We start from the raw sequence: 22,633 nt of genomic DNA, 5'->3' as shown, positions 1-22,633 counted from the left end.
TATCAAAATGTCTTTTAAACATTGTAACTATAACTACATCCACTGCTTCCTCTGGCAGTTCATTCCACACAGTAACCACTCTCTGTTTAAAAAGGTTGGCCCTCGTGTCCTTTTAAATCTCTGTCCAGTGAAAAAGTCCCAGCCTATTTTTATAACTCGAACTCTACTTGACATACAGAATAGTTTCAAAATTTGCATATGATAAGAAAAACTTCGAAGTGCTGTGAATTTGAAGAAGATAGTGCAGAATTTCTAAAAGGAGATAGAAGTGACTTGTTCCTTCAGTGCACCAGCAGAGACAGGACGGGCTGAATGGCCTCTTTGTGTGTTGATTGTGTCATGAGGACAGTGTTGGTGCGCCCTCTGATGGAGAGGGTGGCACGGTGCGCCCGCTGCTCCCTCTGCCGGTGCTTTCTGCCCTGCGCTGGGGACGCGCCCTTCCTTCAACCTCACTCGTGTGCAACATGGAACCCGGCAGGGTGGCAGGAGAAGCAGCTGCAGACACGCAAGGCGGGAAGTTCGGTGCAACCTGTGCCGAAGAAGAACTAAATGTCTTGCAGGAGCTGTCCGAGTTGCCGGTGGAGACGGTGGGGAAGAGGCCGACATGCTCTCGCTGCAGGTACTGAAGGTGATGTTGGCAGGAGGGGGTCAGGCCTCAGTGAGCTAGAGACAGCCCAGCTGCAAGTCAGGAGCTGAGTGTCACAGGACGGAATATTCCTGTCTCCCCTGCATCAAACCTCTAACGATGCTACTTGCATCGAAACATGTCTGTCTCAAGCCCCTATAAATGCTATTGTAATCGAATATTAAATTATTTTTGACTTTATAAATCACCACTAATCGTTCTGCTCCAGGGAGGTTTTGGAGGTCTTGCTAGTTTTGACTGAAAGGCAGCCTATTGCCCCCCGTCCTTAAATCTTTAGTCGTCATGGAAACCGAAAGACGCACTTGGGAAAGTCCTGTTGCAGTTCTCACATTTGTAAACACCTCGAGATTTGTCCTCCTGAAATAATTCATTAAAAAAAAGTTTCAACAGGGTAGGGCTTTTGACCCACCATGTTTATATTAGCTCTCTGTAAGAGTTATTCTGGTAGACTTAATCCATTTTCCACATAGGCCCTGCAACATATCTCTTCCAATAATTCCAATACTTATCTTTTAAAAAAGACAATGTGCTTATCACCACCAAATTGTCAAGGAGTGCACTCCAGATTCTAACCAGGCAGTGCATAACATATTTTTCCTCCTGTTCCTCAAGTTTTTTGCCATTCAACTTACCTAGAGTTATAGAGTTATACAGGATGGAAAGAGACCCTTTAGCCCATCATGTCTGCACAAATCATTAAGTACCTATCTACTGTCATCCTGTTTTCAGTACTTGACCTGTAGTCTTAGATGACCATTTGAAGCATAATAACATATATGTACTACTTAAAATGTTGCGATGCGTTCTGATCAGTACTACCCTTTTCAGGTAGTGAGTTCCAGACATCCATTGTCCTCTGCATGAAAAAGTTTTCCTCAACCCCATCTGAACCTTCTGCCCCTCCCCTTAACTATCTTGCTGCTGATTATTGACCCCTGTACTAAGGGGAAAAATTTATTTTTCCTGTCTACCCTATGTTTGCCCCTCATAATTTCATGGAGTCAATCAGGTAACTCCGCAGCCTTCTCTTTTGTCAGAAAAATAATTCCAGCCTGTCTACTTGAAACTCTTAAGCCTAGGCCACATCTTGTTGAATCTCCTCTGTACCTTCTCCATTGCAATCACATCCTTCCTAAAATGCAGTGACCAAAACTGAAAACAGTACTCCAGCTGTAGCCTAACAATGACCTCTGATTCTTGATCATTCTGACAATGAGACAGTTTCTTTATGGACAGCACATGATTTTGAACACCTCAATCAAATCTCTCAACTTTTACTCCGGGTGCCAGGCCCAGTTTCATCAATTCACACATGTAAATGATGTGTTTCAAACTTCTCAGCATTCCACTGCTTTCACTTCCTGATATGCACTGCCCAGAATTGGATGTACTATTCCAGTTGAGGTTAAACCAGTACGAAATGGATGGTCAGGGTAATATCCTTCTTTATAAAACATAAGGTACCACATGTCTCATTAACTACTTTCAAAAACCAGCCCAGCCACATTCAGCAGTGTGTGTACATTTATCCCAACGTCCTTCTGATACGGCAGGCAATTCCGTTAGACTTTTTAGAATTATCTACTTTATATTGCCTTCGTGGTGTGCATACAAGTGCATATATGTATGAGCTGAAAGATGTGTGCATATTACTTAAAGTGAATGCAGTGAAAACCAGCAGCTGAAGCATTTGGATATAAAGAAATTTTAGAGTGGAAGATTGTGATGAATTGAAAAAAAAAAGTTGTTCAAAACATCCACAGAAAAGTGTATTATGCTGTGTATATTTTTCATAGTTTCTTAAAAGTTACTTGCAAAAGCATTGTTGGATAATACAGTGTATAAGTATGTTCTGTCGCTGAAGATGGTCTGAGCTTTTACCGTTAAAAAAATTATTTTATAAATAAGAATAACATAAGGATATTTTCAGTTCTTGGGAAACTACTTTCAAGTTTATAGAATATGACATTTTCACCTGCAGTATACACATTTGTATGTGTCTTGATGCCTGAAATGTGAAGATGTATTCTAAAATGTGAAACACACAATGAAATCCTGCAACGAATAGTCTGGTATCTGAACAATGATTATTTGTTTTACATAGTTTTGTTCCAAGAAGGGGAAGATCAGCAAAGTGTATGGAAATGGAGAATACAATACACTGATGCTCAGGAGGACAGTAGTAGACATGGAACTAGATCATGGAATATGTCAAGTACATGATTCAGAATTTTAATAACAAAACCATTGGATAAAAGAAACATGATGTTTATCTATTTATTCATGCCAATGATGGCAAGAGGTAATGACAGCACTAATGAAATTTATTTCCTCCTGGTATGATTTTTAATCACACCATTGTAGCTATGTCAAAGATTTCTTTGGTGTTTACTCAGAATCTTAATGCTATTCATTAATTCCAATTAGTACTAAAATAATTGTTAAGGTATTGCACTAGATAATGAAGAACATTACCAAAAACCTTATCCATATTCTCAGAATTTTTTTGTCCAACAATGTTTACAAAAAGATTTTCAAACAATTCATAATTAAAATATTGCTATTTCCTCCTTCCAGGTTGCTTATTGATAGCAGTTTGTTCACTACTGCTTTTTAATTTTGTAATTTTTATCCCACCTTTTATTATAGTTCAGTTGCTGTTAATTTCAGCTTTCCATTGGGATGTTACAAACTTAGTTGTAATTTGTGACTTTTCTGGGAATGAAAAACTGGAGCCAGATTTGCCTGTGTGACACATCTATAGACACATGGCTATTAATAATAATTAAACAACTACGCAATTTTTACACACACCAAATTTTTTTTAAAATTCCCTAGTATTGGTATATTGTCATCCCAGTTGAAGCATAATGTTCAAAGACAGTGTAGTTTAACTCCTTCGTCTCTCCTTCATCTTTATTCTGGGCCCTGGAGGGAGAGAGAACGATTGCCCATGTGCACAGGAACTTGTGTTCACGGTCACTTCTGGAACAGCAGTTTCTCAGTGAACTATATACTGATTTTACAGGGAAGAGCATCCATTACGGCAACATACATATTAATTGGGTGACCGTTACAATCAGTGAGTGTCAATAATAAAGATTAAGCCATCTGCTGTTACACAATGAATAACTGGCTCCACATAATAAATACTTTCATCTTGTTAAACTGACTTCCCATACTGAATGCTACCTCATCTTGTTAAATGGCTTTACATAATGAATGTTTTTCCACTTTGTTAACCCATTACCCTTGCCTGCAGCACCCCATTGTTAACTGTAATTTCTTATCTGATCTGAGTCATGCTCAGCTGAACCTCTTGTTTCAGAACTTAACTCACTAAGGCAGAGAAAGGGTTTTGAGAAGATTGGCACCTCAGGTTGAGGTGTTGGATGTAGGTTTGCTCGCTGAGCTGAAAGGTTCATTTCCAGACGTTTTGTTACCTTACTGGGTAACAACTTCAGTGGACCTCATGCGAAGCAATGTTGAAAATTCCTGCTTTTTATTGATATGTATGGGTTCTTTGGGTTGGTGATGTCATTTCCTGTGGTGAAGTCACATCCTGTTCCTTTTCTCAGGGGGTGGTATATGAGGTCTAACTTGATGTGTTTGTTGATAGAGGAAATCTTCAAGACCATCAATAATACCCTTACTGGCATAAAATTTACTAAAGGGGAGGAAAACAACAACAAACTGCCATTCCTAGATGTTACAGTAGAGCGAACAGCCAATGGGGAACTTCAAACCAGCATCTACAGAAAAACAACACTTACAGACCAAATATTGAACTACAGAAGCAATCATCCCAACACCCACAAACGAAGCTGCATCATTACTTCAACGAACCAACACACACTGCAGCACAGAGGAACTACGCAGAGCAGAGGAAAATCATCTATACAGTGTATTCAAAAAAGAATGGCATTGAATACCCAATGAACACAGTCAGCTGATTTCTCAGCTACAAACCCAAACAAGCAGATAAAACATGTCCAGAAACCTTAGCCACTCTGCCCTACATCAAAGACATCTCGGAAATAACCGCCAGACTACTCGGACCTCTTGGCATCATGGTAGCCCACAAACCCATCAAACACACTAAAACAGCAGCTAATGAACTTGAAACACCCTATACAGATGATGAGCAAAACGAACATCATTTACAAAATACTGTGCAAGGACTGTAACAAACTACATTGGACAAACAGGCAGAAAACTAGCCACCAGGATATGTGAACACCAACTAGCCACAAAAAGACATGACCCTCTTTTACTAGAATCTTCACATACGGGTGAGGAAGGACACCATTTCAACTGGGACAATACATTCATCCTAGGACAAGTCAAACAAAGACAAGCACGAGAATTCCTAGAAGCATGGCATTCCAACCGGAACTCGATCAACGAACACATCAAGTTAGACTCCATCTACCACCCCCTGAGAAAAGGAACAGGAAGTGACCACCAGAGGAAATGACATCACCAACCCAAAGAAATCAAACCTATCAATTGAAAGCAGGAATTTTCAGCGTTGCTTTACATGAGGTCCACTGAAGATGTTATCTAGTAGGGTAACGAAATGTCTGGAAACAAACCTTTCAGCACAGCGAGCAAACCTACATCTTTCCCTGCCTGCTTATACCCCATGCACGTTCTCGGGTGGAGGATGTCATGACCACAGGGTAGGATGTGATTTAACTTGGTGCATTGTGAAGGGAATTTGGCAAAATTTCTGGATTGGAAAGGGTGAAGGAATGTAGCATTTGGCTCACAGCTGGATAAGTGGGAGCAGTGGTGTGAATAACTAGTTTGAATATGCTAATTTGTAGATTTACGGTCAATTTTTACAAACCATGTTCTAGGTGAGAAAAATTTTGACTTGTGGAGTTCAGTGTGAGAATGTACATAATTCTTTGATGCTTGCATCAGATGTAGACAGGGCAGTTAAACATTTGGCATACTTGCCTTCATTGCACAGGTCTTTGAGTAGAGGAGTTGGTACAACATGTTTCTGTTGTACTGGGCATTGGTGAGGATTCTTTTGGAATATTGTGTCCAGTTTTGATCACCCTGTCATAGGAAGGATATTATTAAGCTGGAGATGTTTCAGGAAAGATTTTCTAGGATTTCTGGGAATGGAGGGTTTGAGTTTAAAGAGAGATGGGATAGGCTGGGATTTTATTTCACTGGAGCGTAGGAAATTGAGGGGTGATCTTTTCGAGGTTTAGAATCATGAGGGTGTAGACAAGATGAATGGTAGGTGTTTTTTTCCCTAGGGTGGGGGATTTCATGACTGGGGGCATATTTTTAAGATGAGTTGAGAAAGATTTATAAAAGACATGAGGGGCAACAGAGAATGGTTTGTGTGGAATGAACTTCCAGAGGAAGTGGTGGATGCGTGTACAGTTACAAGGTTTAAAAGCCATTTGGATATGTACAAGAATAAGAAATGTTTGGAAGGATATGGGCCAAGCATAGGCAGGTGGGACCAGTTTAATTTGGGATTATGGTTAGCATGGACTGGTTGGACTGAAGGGTTTGGTTCCGTGCTGTATCACTCTGTCTACGGTCATTCACTTTGAATCCAAGAAAAACAAATGGGATATTTTCGAATTGACAAAACCAGAAACCTTGCATGCATGAGTGGATTTGTATGAGAATTTGCGTACATCAGTTGGAACTAGTTATCGCATTAAAAAAAGTGTGTCAATGAGCTTTAGTCTTTTACTTCATGGGAATTATCTTATGGGGGATATCATATTGTCAAAAGTAATGTATCAATAATATTTTGGAAAACCACCTAAAATTTGTCATTTCTTAATGGCATTATATATAATACAGTCTGGATTCTTTGAAGAAGCATAGTACTCTGAGGTGTCTAACTACAATTACTAGAGAATGTTTTGTATTAAGTGTAGTTTGTTGATTTTTGAGCTGTAGTTTCAGGCACCTTAGTAAGACTGCTTCGGAGTATTGCATTCAGTTGTGGGCATTGTTTTGCAGAAAGGATATATTAACCTTGGGTTATACTGCAAATTTATCACTTTTGTTCAAGAGTTGTAAGGAATATAAAATTGAGGAATACACTGAAATATTGTTCAAGTAGTCAAGTATTGCACTTTTCCTTCTTCACTAAATATCTTCACAACAATACATTGTTGCTCTAAATATTTTTTCAAAATAATATTGTCCAACTTCAGGTCTTTGATTCAAACCTTATCTGTGTGTGTCAGAATTAAAGAGTCCTTTACAAAATTCCACCTGTATGCACTTTTTTACAGTTGTTTTGAGTTCTCCAAGAAACATGCATAAATCAAAAATCCTTAAATATATTTTGAAATAATTTAACAACAGAAATATTTCTAAGTGTAAAGGTTCACTTGACGACATGATAACATGCTGTATTTCCAAAACAAATAGTTCATGGAATATAATAAGTTATTTTTTCAGCAGAGTTACCTCAGAAAATGTTGAAGAGTTCATGCCTCACTTTGTTTTGGTGTTTTATACAAAAACAAAACATAATCTGGTTACTTTCCCATTTCATGATTTTCATGGGGGCTTTTGTCTTCAGTACTCCTTCATCGATGTACAGAAGTAAAAGGGAATGACACTTTAAAACAGTAACTTATGCCAAACTCCATAGATTTTCCTTGAATCAAGTGCAGTCTGAGTAAAGAGCAGGACACAGTGGGTTTTTAAAATTATGTTCTTTTAAGTTTCTTTGGATGACATATCTCCAGAATGCAAAATGGACTCTTGTTTTGCACTTCTGATTCACATTATTATCACAACCAAATCTATTAAAGCAGGGGCTAATGTATTGGTTCTTTGATAACTTACCTGTGAATTTTGTATTTGAAGCAACAGTAGCAATATTGGTTAAAGATGGAACCCACAATATTGACTCGTTGAGAACTACTCAGTTCACTCACATCATACATTTGGATATTGTTGGTAAGGTGAACATTTATCCCAAAGCACATTATGGTTTCTGTGCTAGGAGATTCACAGTGGAATTATATCGTCATTCTTTGACTGTGACTGGCTGAAAATCCTGGAACATCCTTCCAAGTAGCACTGTGCGTATATCTACATTACGTGAATTGCAAGAAAGAGCTCACCATCGTCTCAATCCTGCTCTGCCATTGAAGATTTTGGAAAATCTGATTACTCTATATTGCTGCCAACTCCCAATAACCTTTTACTGCTTGCTGAACAAAAATCTATCTACACCTGTCTTAAAAATATTTAAGGACTCTTCTTCCACCATCTTTTCAGGGACCGTTTCAAAGATTCTCAAACCTGAAAGAGAAAGAAATTTCCTTACTCTATTTTAAATGGGTGACTCCTGATTTTTAAACAGTGACCCCCACTAGTTCTACATCCTCTTAGAAGAGGAAACATCCTTTTCACATCTGCCTGTCTAACCTTTCCTCACAAGTCAGATTGCCCATTCTAGGTATTTGTGAAGTAAACCTTCTCTGAATTGCCTCCTACACATTTACATTCTTCCTAAAATAAAATGACCAATTTTATGGCCAATATTCTAGATGCAGTTTGACCAGTGCCCTGTATAATTTCACCTCACAATAAATGATAATACTGTAATAGCTTTCTTAGGTATTTGCTGTAGCTGCATACTAACCTGTTGTGGTTCAAGTATGAAGTTACCCAGATCTTGCTGCAATTTGTCACTGTTTCAAGAACATGCTTTTTTTTAATGCTTCCTGCCAAAATGGATTACTTCATATTTTGGCACATCTTTGTCCACTCAATATAAGTTTTCAATATCTTTCATCCTTTTCACAATTTATTTTCCATCTTTGTGTCATAAGTAAATTTGGCAACTATATCACATTTATGCAAATTGTAAACAGTTGAGGTCACAGTCCAATCGCTGTGATGCACCATTTATTAAATATTACCAACCTGAAAAAGGCCTATTTACACCTATTCTGAGCTATCTGTTTGCCAGCCAATTTTTTTTTGTTGATGCCAATATGTGATCCTGTACACCATGAGTTTTTAGTTTTTGCAGTAACCTTTGACGTGGCACCTTATCAAGTGCCTTCTAGAAATTGAAATATGGCGCATCTATCAATTCCCCTCTATCCATAGCAAGTATTATCTCTTCAAAGAACTCCACTAGATTGGTCAAATATTCCCCTTTCACAAAACCATGTTCACCCTGTTTGATTACTTTCAACTTATCCAAGTGCCTTGCTATAATTTCTCTAATAATATCAGCTAACATTCTCCCCATGACAGATGTTAAGCTAATTGGCCTGTACTTTCTAGGTTTATGTCCATCTCACTGTTTGAATAAAGGAGTTTCATTAACTATGTTATGATCTAGCAGGACTGTCCAACCACTTTTAGGATGAAGTGCATCAGGACCTCGGCACTTGACAACCTGCAGCTCCAATAATTTACTCAGTATCACTTGTCTGTTGGTTGTGATTGTCTCGAGGTTTCTCTCTCTCTTCCATTTCCTGATTTGTCACTGCTTTGAGAATGTTTCAAGTGTCATTTATGTCACCCCATAATGACAGATACAAATGCATCTCCTTATACACTCTTGATAGTGTGGCCCAATTTAGCTCTGACTCCATTTATAAATTTGATGACACCACTGTAGTGAATCAGATCCCAAACAACAACAAAACAGAGTACAGGAAAGAGACAACTTAGTGGCATGGGTGTAAAGACAACAATCTTTCCCTCAATGTCAGCAAAACAAACAAGTTGGTTATTGACTTCAAGAAGCGGAATGGAAGAAATTACAGACAGTTGTGAACACAACCCAGTCTGCTATGAAAACCAATCTTCCTCCCACTGACTCTATCTACATTTCCTGCTGCCTCAGGAAAGCAGCCAACATAATCAAAGACCCCCTCCCACCCAGATTATACTATTTTCCACCCTCTCCCATTGGGCAGAAGATAAAAGTTTGAAAACATGTTCCAACAGTTTCAAGAACACATTCTTCCTCACAATAGCCAGACTTCTGGACAGACCCCTCCTACATGAGAGTTGATCTTTTTCTGCATCTTCTCTGTAGCTATGACATTAAACTCTGTATCCTGTTTGGTTACCCTGATGTACTTATGTAAGATATGATTTGTCTGGTTAGCACATAATATAATACTTTTCACTGTACTCAGTACTCGTGACTATAATAAAGCAAGCCATATCAAATACCTGTTTAATTCAATTGCCCTTTATTTTACATTATTAATTCCCCAGTCTCATTTTCTGTCAGACTCACTCACTTTAATAACTATGTTTTTAAAAAGTATATTTTTTTAGAAACACTTTCTGTTTTTGTATTTCTCTAGCTGAGAGTAAATTAGCTTACTCTAATTTTTTCATCTGTTAATTTTTTGGTCATTCTTCACTATTTTTAAAACACTCTGTCCACTGTTCTGACCTGTCGCCTGCCTTTACGCAACTCAACTTTATTTGATAAATCTTTTACATTTCTTTTCCTTATTCATTGGAATGCCCCTCTTCTGCAGGTTCAGAAATATCACTTAAAGGTCTGCCACTCTTCTCCGTTGTCTTATCCTTTAAACTAATGTGCTAATTCACTTTAGCAAGCTTTGTTTTCATGCCCTATAAATGCTCTTTAAACATTTTATTTTAAACAAGTCATGGACCCTCTTCTCTCCCTCAAACAATGTAAAATTCAATAAATTTTTATTGCTGCTACCAGAGGACATCCTTACAATTAAATCATTAAATATTCCTATCTCATTACACAACACCAGGTCTAGTATAGCCTGCTCTCTGGTTAGCCCCAGAGCTGTTTTAAGAAACTATCCTTAAAAACATTTTATGAACTCCTAGGTTATCTTTGTCCATCTGACTTTTCAAGTCACTGTGTAAATTAAAATCTCACATTATTATCGCCATACCTTTCTGACAAGCTTTCATTATTTCTTCCTTTGTACTACCAAACTATGGGGAGACTATAAGGGATCATGTATACCACTTCCTTGAATGACTTTTTGCCTTTATCATTTCTCATTTTTACCTAAATTATTTCCACATCTAGCCTTCTTGAACCAAGATCATCCTCCCTATCATGCTGGTACTATCATTAACTAACAGAACCATCGGCCACATTTTTCTAGTTTCTAGTTATTCTTAAATGACCTGTATCTTTCAAGACTGTGACTCCAGCCCTTGTCATCCTACAGTTCTGTTGCTGTAACAGCGATCAGATCATAACCATTCATTTCTATTTGTAGTGGCTTTTCAATTTTTTTTGTTTTGAATGCTACCTGCATTCAGAAACAGGGCCATTTATGTTATGTTTTACTGTCTTTGTAAATTCCAGTTTTATTTGTTAGTTCACTCTTAGATCCATACTCTTTATTTCTATGGTCTGTTTATCATTTTTCCATATTAACACATTTGTCTTTGGTCATGGTTCCACTATTTGATTTGCCACATCTTCCCATAGTTGGTCTCTTTCCCTCACTATTCTATTTAAAATCTTGTCTATTTCCTTAATTATATGGTTGGCAACAATACTGGCAAACAGTTGGTTCAGTTGGACACCACATCAGTGCAGCAATGGTCCCTCTAAGTTGAGTGGCTGAAAGTGCATGCTACCACTCCAATATTCTGGGTCAACATGCCGATCGCTGCATTGAATTGCTGTGATTAGATTAGATTGGATTCCCTACAGTATGGAAACAAGTCACACCAACCCTCCGAAGACTAAGCCACCCAGATCCTTACCTGACATTTACCCCTGACTAATGCACCTAACACTATATGTAGCATGACCAATTCACAGGACCTGCACATCTTTGGATTATGGGAGGAAACTGGAGCACCCGGAGGAAACCCATGCAGACATGGGGAGAATGTGCAACCTCCACACAGACAGTCGCCTGATGCTGGAGTCAAACCCAGGTCCCTGGCGCTGTGAGGCAGCAGTGCTAACCACTGAGCCATCATGCTGCCCCGAGTGCATACACATTTCTTCACTACAGCAACTTGCTGCCAGCCCATATGTTTGAGGATAATGTTTCCTGGCTGGCTACAATTCTTAGGGAGCAGGAAATTTTGAAGAGCATCTTCCCATTTTCCACACTTAGCTCTGAATCTGTGGTGACTGACATTTGCTGTCTCCTTGATATGCTTATAATGATGAGCATTGTTAATCCTGCTATCATTTCAGCATAAAATCCACTTCATTTCATCCAAGTGAGAATTCAGAAAGCATGAATTTTGGTGATGATTAAAGTGAATAAAGCAGAAAGGCGGGGTTGACAACAGAATGCTCTCTTGATTGCAGTATACCTGGGTTAAGGACCTGTCAAAGCTCTTTTAACATTGTCCCAAAAATGTATGTCAACCAAAATAACAATAGCTTTGCACATGGGCATCAAAGCTTGCGCAGCTGTTAATAATATTTGAGGGAATGCTGATTCTCCAGTTGCAGCACTTCTGCCCCACAAATCTACTTTTCTTACACTGGTGTTTGAACACTGCATTCATCTCTAATCAGATATGTCAATGTGCATTGACTCTGGTAATAATGTGGAGATTATGTGCTTTGAGATTCTGCTTAATTTAAAGAATGAGAGGTAGTCTTATTTGAAATGTGTGTGATCCTGAGGGTATTTATTAGTGTTGGTGCCACAAGGCTGTACCTCTAGTGGAACACACTAGAACTCGGGGACAGAATTCTAGAATATAAGTCTTCCTTTTGTGATCAAAATTAAGACAATAATTTCCCTATGTAGTTAGCTTGTGCAATTTTCTTACCCAGAAAACAGTGGAGGCTGGGTCATTGAATTTATCCAAGGTAGGATTAGATCAATTTTTCAAAGACAAGAGATTATGTGGGGCAGACAAGAAAGTTGATATGGCAAACAGATCAGCCATGATCCTGTTGAATGGTGGAGAGGATTAAAGCACCAAGTGGAGTACCTCTGCTCTTAAACCCTATTTCTGACCACAAACATAATTTTGAGCTTCTGGTTTTCATTTCAGATTTAGCATGATAATATTTTGCTTTTGTATTCTCATCACCTCCTCTCATTTGTCATCTCACAACCAGACTTCTATTCACACAATACATAGAGTCATAGAGATGTACAGCATGGAAACAGATCCTTCGGTCCAACCTGTCCATGCCGACTAGATATCCCAACCCAATCTAGTCCCACCTGCGAGCAACCGGCCCATATCCCGCCAAACCCTTCCTATTCATACACCCATCCAAATGCCTCTTAAATGTTGCAATTGTCCTGAAGCAAATTGCACATGATCCCTGAGTTTCAAAATATACAATATATAATTCAGTCTCAATAAATTCAAGCCTGAGGCTGAAACATGCATTCCATCTCAAATTGATCAAAGAACTTTCTCAATTTTTGTAGCAAATTGGACCACTGAGTATCTGAATTCTCTCTTACTGCTCTGATCCCAAGTGGTTATTATTGAATAAGTCAGATTCCAGACTGAAATCTAGGTTGATTTTTTTTGCCTTTGACAATGTAGTTTTTACACTGAAACACAAACACAATGCTGCAGATTCAGTTTTAAAAATACAATATTAATATTGTACACTTACATCAGGAAGTGTTTCATCTCCAAAAGGAAAGTTAAAAATTAAAAAGTAAAGTTTTGTGCCTGGTGCCCACCAAAAAGAATCTAAAACAACTCAATTTAATTTGTACACAATGAATTCTGTTCACTGGGTATGTATATCAGTTAGAAACTTGAGTACTGTGGTCTGTTCAGTTGTATTGGTCCATTCCATTCACATGGTGGTGCTGTGGTGAACAGCTTTACATTAGAATCAAAATCCGAACCCTTAAGTATAGAACCTCCCAGCTGAAATGGGTTATCATTACAAAAGCTGAACAGATCTTGGGAGTTTTGAAATTCATTATTTGAAGAAAACTTTCAAACACTGGAATTTTTTGACAGTGGAATGTGACATTTCATATGTCTGTTCTGATTTCCTTCACAGCAAATTGAACAGATCCTTTTTTCTTTTGAATAATCCAGATTACAGTTTGATATAAGGTGAATAAAATGTCATACATTTTGGGATTAAGATTTAGAAATAGAGGCAGATGGGCATGGGTCAGATCTGAAGATGATTCATTTTTACAATCATTTGAAACAGTGATCTAAATGCATCAATTCCAAGGTAGTGTATGACCGTTTCTTGTATCTGGGAGTATCCCAATAGTGTTAATGGCTGGAATGTTTACTGAGTTTACAACAGTCCAGAAAGCCAGCAGATGTGTGCTTCTCTGTCGAAACGACAAAAAAAAACTTGTGCACGCAAAAGTATGTGATTTGTGACAATAGAGGATGGTTCATTAATACCAGAGGACGAACAGACAGCTAACACACTGGGCGCCAATTTCATTAGTGTTGTAAAATCGGCATTCGGCTAGCCAAAGTTTTAAGAAATTCTTGCCTGAGCCTTCCTTCTCCTCTTTGGTCTATTTATCTTCCAAAGAAGACAGCTGTCTGGACAGCATTGACACCTGTTGAGGGTTGCCCTCCCTGACTCTAAGGTATTGGTGATATACCATAATTATCTGGGTTGATGTTTTACCCTATATGAATCACCCATTTAACCCTCTAGTCATTGGATATGGGACAATTACTCGTGATGTCAGAATAACCATGTCTCCTTGCTCAACCATAGCTTGAGGTCAGCTACAATATTGTGAGAACAGACTCTTATTTTTCCTCAAAACCTTGGAAATTGAGAGTCGGTGGACTGGTAGTCTTTGTGAACTTTATCTTTAACTTGCCTTTTGTTTGTCAGAACTCTTTGTGTTTGGACAAAGTAGATAATTGCTGTTGTAGCAGTTTTATAATCTGTTTAGTGAGTGATGTAGATGCAGTTGTCTCCTGGACTTCTGGCATACCCACAAGCTCTTAATCTGTGATGTGACCAGTTTGGTAAACATGCTATCCACATAGATGTTAGCTGCAGTCTCATTGAAACCTTCAATCATGTTCTAAAACCAAAGCGCAAATTTTTGAAGTTGGAGATGCTTCCCAGACATGTGATTGTCAAGGACATGTGGAGCGTTCATGACTGCTTATGTGGCAGGTAATAGACATTCCATACAACCATATTGTCTTGCTTTGCCTTAAGCATTCTTTCAGACTATTCACTTTAAATAAGAGACTAGAAAGTTCAAAGTAAAATGACTCACCATGCAGCTCCTGCCCATCCAGCTCTTGGCAAACCGATATGTATTAGGTGCTCAGCAACCAATCAGCTTATGGATTTGATGTGATCTGATGAATTTAGTCAAAACTTGATGCATGCTGATCCCGAGCTGCTGTCTATGAGAGACTTCCATAACTTGCAGGTAAGAGAAAACCTCAATGTTTGGTCCAAATTTGTATCTCCCCACTCCACATTGTCTCCAAACAGCTCTCACTGCATAATTTGCAGCAAAGTATGGCATAAAGGAGCCCCAGGAAAACTGAAGTCAATGGGAAAGAAAGAAAATCACGACTGATTTCTTATCTAGAAAATAACATGGTTCTGGGTGTTGGAAGTCAGTCATCAACCCCGGAACATCACAGCAGAAGTTTCTTTGGTGATGCCTCAAGTCCAACCATATTCAGTTGCTTTATCATAAGGTTTAACTTCAGTACTGGAACCGAGTATCACTGATCCTCCGTCATCTTTCAATACTCACATCAGCTACAAATATACAGATGTTAGAAGAAAGTGTCAGATTTATTCTGTGCTGTTGGTCTCATTACTACTGTACAAAATTTAGGCCATTCATTAAACCTGCTGCTAAGTTTGATCCTTGCTTCGCTTTGGCAAGTTTGAAATTTTACCTTTAGATTAAAATATTGGAGAAATTTACTCACTTGGTGAGACTGTGAAGCTGATTGTTACTTGTCCTATATATCTGAATTCTCCAGTTTGTTGATAGTGATTGTTTATTTTTACGACAGACAACATGTAAGACAATTGGATTTAATTTTTATAAAGTAATCTTTTAATTTAAAAACATTTAATTTACAAGATGACTTTGGCAGCTGTATCCTAGCTTTTTTGAAATAATGAAGCTGAATGGTTAAGTTTCAACATCTTTGCGATTTTCTGGAAAACAGCAATGGCAAGCAGCTCTGTCATTGAGAATATATCTGCTTGCTTGTGACTGATTAGAGCATGTCATAATGGCAGTCACAGCTGGTGCAAATCAAGCAATACCATAATCCAATCTTTTTAATTAAACAAATGTCAAGTCTGTTTTGATCAAAATCGTTTTTGCAATTATTAGCATTTGCCATCACATTCAAAGGGATAGCTTGATGGCAAATCACAGAACTGTCATAAAACCTCAGCATGATTTTGATAGCTTGCTAAAATAAATATAACTTCTATTTACTTTTTATTCGTTGTAGTTTGTACACAGAACCCCCTCATAAGTCTTTCCTGCAGAAACAGCAGAGGTCTTATGGCTGTCAATTAGCTGTCGCTTTGCTCGAGAAGTCACAGTGGGGCTTCTTTGTGTGCTCTTTGTTTTCAGCTAGTGCTTCTCCCAGGGTGTTCCAGAACCTCTGCACCACTCAGTTCCCAGTATGGCAGTTTTAAAAGCCTGGATTATTCTGGACCAGCTAACTGGAATGAATATGTGAAACGCACACACTGGCCTTTTAATTTGCACTATTGATAAGATAACATAGTAACTGGCAAATTGATATTTGGACATTTTAGCATTTAAAAATTACATAAATATTTGTTACTGCTGATTTACAGAATCTGGATAACTAAAAAGCAAGAGCAGGTATTTTTGTTCAAACATCTGGCTGTAACTCTTTGTATGTTCTGGTGCAGCAGAGGAATTTGTAACATTGCTGCTATTGTGCTGTGTGACTGCATGAAATTAATATTTAAATATTATTCAGAGCTGATTCTAACATTGTGGACATTTATCTGAGTTAGAGCAGATATTGCAAATTGCTTAACTCCATCTCTTTCGGTATGAACAAAAAGTACAGTCCTTTAGGATTAACAGATATTTTAGTAAGATTTTAAAATTGCAGAGGGTCAAAGCAGGGATTTGCAGGTGATGCAGTCTCATGGTGTATTATGAGTAGATTCAGGGTCATGGCTTATACCTCAGAAGGAAAATAATCAAATATTTGTGCTACAGTGGTTCTATTCTTCAGTAAGAGTGAAATCACTTGTTTTGATCAAATTAAATATTTGTTTATAAAATGTATTTATTTCAGATCTTTGTTATCATTAAATGAACAAGCTGTCAGAAAATACTACAGTACTTCTACGAGTAAACATATTGATGGTATTTTTCATTACAAGTAGAATGGGAGTGGTATGAGTAAACTTTTTAAGTTACTATTGTAAGCATTCTAATGCATTTTTTTTGCTGTTTGATACTCGGGGACTGGCTGAGTTTGCTTCTCCTTCTAAAAATATTTCAGTTCCTGAAATATTGATTCATGTGGAGCTCAGTCTCCAGTAGTTCTCACTGCAGTACAATAGTTGGTCTTCATGTGTGACTGAAGACAGTGGATGTTTCATGGTTACTTGGCCATGAAGTGAAGTATCAAAAACGAACCTCCACTTGACCTCCCCGATCTTTACAGGTTTTCAGTATTTTTTTTAAGTGAGGTTTAATTTTAGAGCAATAAAGAACCACGGCCTTACTTGATATATTTTTCCCTTCCCTAACTGCTTGGAAATTGCCATTGAAATTTTGATTCGTGTGGTTCAGTATGATATAAAATCACATGATATTTTAACAGCTGAGCCTATGACAGGGTTTTCACACCTGATAATATTTAGATGGAATGGGGGAAATAAAATTTGCTTTAGACATCAGGAAAGCAATGGCAGCTTTGATGGATGTGACCGAAACCTTTGAAAGATACAATGGTCTAGCTCTATTCTGATCGTTTGTAGAGAAATGAGATGCCTGGAATTTTTAACATGAAAATTAATTAAGTTGTAATCGACTGCCTCTGACTGATGATGGTTGCCAGCTCTTCCTGGTAATTAAGTTGTGTTTGAAATAAAAGGTTATCTGGTTTAACTACAAGAAATGTTTTAAACATTTTAATCAAATTAGATTCGGACAGAAAGTGAGCAACCTACAAAAACCTTGTATAACTTTCTATGCCGTGCCCTTTGCTTTGACATTTACCTAATATTTTTAGGATCCCCAAATGTGTTGTACTGTAAAGTGTAAAATTATATTAGGCTTTTTGGGTGATAATCTCACATGGGGAGTTTTTTCAATTAAATCTGTAAATGACATTTTGATGTCAAAAATAGTAAAAGAGTAAGCTACACTCTGACTCTTAGAGTATTTCTTAAGGTGCACTAATCCAAGTAGAAAATCCGTTATAACCATTATGCAAATCCAACATTTTCTCTTACAATTATATTGTTTTTACCCAAATATCCATAACAACTCAACCTTCCAGATTCTTCAGGATTAGTGTTTATACGTGGAAAATAATCTAATAAAAATTCAGTGGAATTACCAGAAAATCAGTAATACTATGATCTCTTCACATTTACATGACAGTAGTATAAATAATATTTGTAATGACCTGTTCTGACCAGCTGCTCTCTGTCTTTCTCCGACACACCTTACCCAGCTTTTCATCTTTGATATGCATTCTAATTTTTCATAATTTTGTTGTGTGACAGAAAATGTGAATAAATAGGGCATGAGGAAAGAGGCAATAAAAATTCCCACAGGGCCAGTAATGTTTGAAATCATGAAGCACTATCTTCTAAATATCTTAATCACAGCTGGTTATAATGTAAACTTCTTTTTGAGGAAAAAGTACATGATTTAATTATTGTCATGGCAGCCCTTCATTTTACCTTGGGCTTCTTCACTTCTAACAATTGCTTTGTTAAGTGCCTTTGAGCACTGAGTGAAATATTTTCCACCCAATATCAATTAAAATCCAGAATATCAATTCATGTATTAAAGGAAAAGTTATTCTATCTACACGACTACAATTTAATTATCTCTCAAATCCCAGTGTTAATACACTGTTCTCAACTTACACTGTAGAGCAAACCCTCAGTGCTGGATTATCATACTTGACAGGGTAATTTTGATGTGGAGTCAATACTATGGTGTAATGCTGCAGCAAGATTGTGGCACGTGTCCAAGGAAGATTATATTATTCTGCAGACGGGAGATTGCATCTATGAATCCTGACAGTGTTGTTTGAGACCTACGTCTTAAAAAAAGTGCACTCCCAATATGAAAGAAGGAAAGTAGATGAAAAAAGTTCTCTCTCTGAAAGCACCATATGGTACAAGACATAAGGAAGTCAAGAGTTCAGCAGTTATGGGGGATTTGAACCTACATATGAAGTGAAAAAAATCAGACAGGAGAAAGTAGCCAAGATGTGAAATTCCTTTGAATGTACTTGGGACAATTTCTTAGGCCAGCATGTTAAAGCACCAACCTGAGAGCAGGCTATATTGGACTTAGTTTTGACGAATATGATAAGATGACTTACTGGTCTCATAGTCAAAGTGCCTCTGTATAACAGCAACCATAAAATGATTAAAGTTTACAAAGTTTCAGGGAGAGAAGTGTGAGTCCAAAGCAGCTGTTTTGAATTTAAACCAGGGCAATTAAGAGGGCCTGAAACCAGACTTAATAAAAGTGATTTTGCAATTTCGGGTTCAGGGATAAGTCAGTAGAAATGCATTTGCAAACATTTAAGGCAATATTCCAAAAAGCGCTGCATAGGTACATTCCAATAAACAAAACTTCTAAGGGTCAGAACTGCTATCCATGGTTAACTCGTGTCATTGAGTCATACAGCACAGAAGAGGCTCTTCCAGCCATCTTGTCTGCACCAACCTATCTATACTCCTGCTGCTTGATGCATAGCCTTGATTGTTATAATATTTCATCCACATGCATTTTAAAGGTTCTGAGGTTTCTGACTTCCATCGCCCTCTCAGGCTATGGATTCCAGATTCACACTTTCCTCGAAGCTCCATTCGTCCTCCTGTCCTTCAATTTAAACTTAGTCCCCCTTGTTATTGAACTTTCAACTAAGGGAAACAGCTACTTACTGTCCACCCTTTCCCCTTCAGCATTTCTTGCCCTAAAGAAAATGACACAAGACTGTCCAGCCTCTCTCCATAGTTAAAATGCTCCAACCAGGTAATATCCTGGTGAATCGCCTTTGAAGTCCTTCCAGTACAATCATCCTACAGTGTGCTGAACCAAATTGCACAGTAGTCCAGCTGTGGCTTAACTGAAATTAAAACTAAAATATCAAAATTTCTGTCAAGCACAAAGAAAAGGCATAAAATTGTGCGAAGGTAAGTGGCATGTCAGAAGATTGGACAGAATATCAAAAACAGCAAATAATTACTAGAAGACTAATAGGGAGGAAAAAATTAGATTACAATTACCAGAGCAAGTTGTTGGATCTGTGGGTTGACAAGTCCCCACATCCTGATGGATTTCATGCTAGGGTCTTAAAAGAAGTATCAAACGAGATGGTTAATGTGTTGACTTTAATTTTCGTGACCACATTGGATTCAGAGAAGGCTCTGTTAGATTGAAACATAGCTAATGTAATTACTTTATTCAAAAAGGGAAGAAGCAGGAAACTATAAGTCAGTTAGCTTAACATCTGCCATAGGGCAAGTGTTAGAAGCTATTATTGAAGATATTATAACTGACACTTGGATCATTTTAAGGTCATCAGGCAGAGTCAACATGGTTTTGTCAAAGGGACATGCTGTTTAATTTATTGGAGTTGCTCTGAGGAGTTCTTTCAAGAAATAACTTGTGCTGTAGGTAGAGGAGAACTAGTGAATGTGTTGTATTTAGAGTTCCAGAAGGATTGAAAGGTGTCACATCAAAGGTGATTGTGGAAAATAAAAGTTCATGGTGTGGGGGTAACATATTGAATAGAAGATTGGCTGGCTAAAAGGAAGCAGTGTTTAAAAAGGTGGAATTTTGATATAATGGCAAGATATCAGGAGTGGTTTGACACAAGGAACAGTGTTGGGCCCTCAACAGTTTACAATTTCTATTAATTATTTTGATGAAGAGATTGAAGGTATGGTAGCTAAATGTGCTGGTGACACAAAGATAGGTAGGAAATGAGTTGTGAAGAGGACACGGAGGCTCAGTGATTAGCACTGCTGCGTCACAGTGCCAGGGACCTGGGTTCGATTCCACCCTCGGTTGACTTTGTGGTGTTTGCACATTCTCCCTGTGTGCGTGGGTTTCCTCTGGATGCTTAGATTTCCTCCTACAGTCCAAAGGTGTGCAGGATAGACTGTTTGGCCATGCTGAATTGCCTATAGTGTCCAGGGATGTGCAGGCTAGGTGGATTAGCCATGAGATGCAGGATTACAGGGATGGGTAGGGGGTGGGATGCTGTTCATAGGGTTGGTGTGAATTGATGGGCCAAATGGTCTGCTCCCACACTGTAGGGAATTTTTAATTCTATGTGGCTGCAAAGGGATAGGTTAAGTGATTGTATTCCATTTGCCAGATCTTTATCCAGTATGTGAAATTGTGAAGTTGTTCATTTTGGCAAAAGAATATAAAAAATACATACTCTCTGAATGGAAAGAGGTTGCAGAGCTCTGAGATGCAGAAAGGTCTGGATGTCCTCGTGCATGAATTGCAAAATGTTAGTATGTAGATACAACAAGCAATCAAGAAAGTTAATAGAATGTTATATTTTATTGTGAGGTGAATTAAATGAATAGGATGGTTTTGGTTCAATTATACAGGGTATTGGTGAGACCACATCTGGAGTACTGTGTGCAGTAGTGGCCACCATACTTACAGAAAAATGTTCATGTGTTCGAAGTAGGTCACAGAAGGTTTACTTGACTAATATTTGGAATGAGGGAATTACCTAATGCAGAAAGGTTTGATGAACTAGGCATGTATCCTTTGAAGTTTAGCAGAGTTGGAGATAAGTTGTCATAATTTAAAAATAAGGGGTGCCCATTTAAAGCAGAGATGAGGAAACATGTCTTCTGAGAGTTGAGAGTCTTTGGATTCCTTCTTTCAAAAAGTAGTAGATGCAAAATTATTAAATATTTAAGACAGATGTAGCTAGATTCTTGATGACTAAGGGAGATGAAAGATTATCAGAAATATGCAGAAATGTAACTTTACAGTTAAAATCAGATAAGCCATGATCTTATTGAATGGTGGAGCAGGCTTGAAGGGCTGAATCACTTACTCTTGTTTGGTTGGTCGTATGAAGGGTGGAAATGTAGAGAAGGGCATTAATGTAAGATAGAGTATGTTGGACCATATTACATGGGAGCTTCTAAAACCTAGGTTCAAATCCGTTTTGTTCAACTGGGTGATCTTAGTAACAACTATGTGGGTCTGCCACACTTGACCTTAGTCACAGAAAGGAAAAAAAGAATTTCTGCTGCTGATAGCCAAACATGAAACCTACTGGACTTAGGTGGACATTAGAAGAGGGCCTACACTGTGCAGCAATGTGGAGCCTTCCATAGTTTGACAACCTACCTTTCTGTTTACAATATTGGCGAGGTACCAAGTGGTGCTAACTAGAACCTGTGAATCTGTATCCTGGTATGAATCACTAACTTCAGAAGATGAAACAAAAAGGATATGTAGCTCTATATGAAGAATAGTTGTTGGTTTTGCTAAAAGTGATTGAATCAAAATAAATTGAATGAACGATTCTGAGTTCAGTAATGTTTAATGTAGTTCAACCTTCACAATATATATGGAGAAAATTGTTTAGTCTGTATTAGTTTATTTCAGAATATTTAGATTTGTTTCTCTATATTTTACAAATGCAATCTGTCTTCACTAAATGTGGAGACAGTTTTTGTCATTTGCATGAACATTGAGTTGATTCCAGGCACTGCTGTAGTCAGTCACGTAATTGTTGTGTAGATTAAATACAGGTGAGTCTGAGAGCAGCAACACATACATT

General features: G+C 37.9%; 1 protein-coding gene across 2 annotated transcripts in view; it reads left to right on the top strand.

Annotated features, from left to right (window-relative positions):
- Positions 1-402: 402 nt before the first annotated feature.
- The window catches only part of dtwd2 (DTW domain containing 2), a 96,497-nt gene continuing 74,266 nt past the window's right edge, over positions 403-22,633 (top strand). For both annotated transcript variants that reach the window (XM_060844605.1, XM_060844594.1), the window contains exon 1: positions 403-619. In XM_060844605.1, the coding sequence (XP_060700588.1) occupies positions 465-619 (155 nt within the window). In that variant the 5' untranslated portion in view covers positions 403-464. The remainder of the gene's footprint in view (positions 620-22,633) is intronic.

Source organism: Hemiscyllium ocellatum, chromosome 2 (assembly GCF_020745735.1).
Source record: "Hemiscyllium ocellatum isolate sHemOce1 chromosome 2, sHemOce1.pat.X.cur, whole genome shotgun sequence".
Taxonomy (NCBI): Eukaryota; Metazoa; Chordata; class Chondrichthyes; order Orectolobiformes; family Hemiscylliidae; genus Hemiscyllium; species Hemiscyllium ocellatum.
The sequence above is the reverse complement of the archived record's forward strand: the minus strand, read 5'-3'. Positions and strand labels throughout refer to the sequence as shown.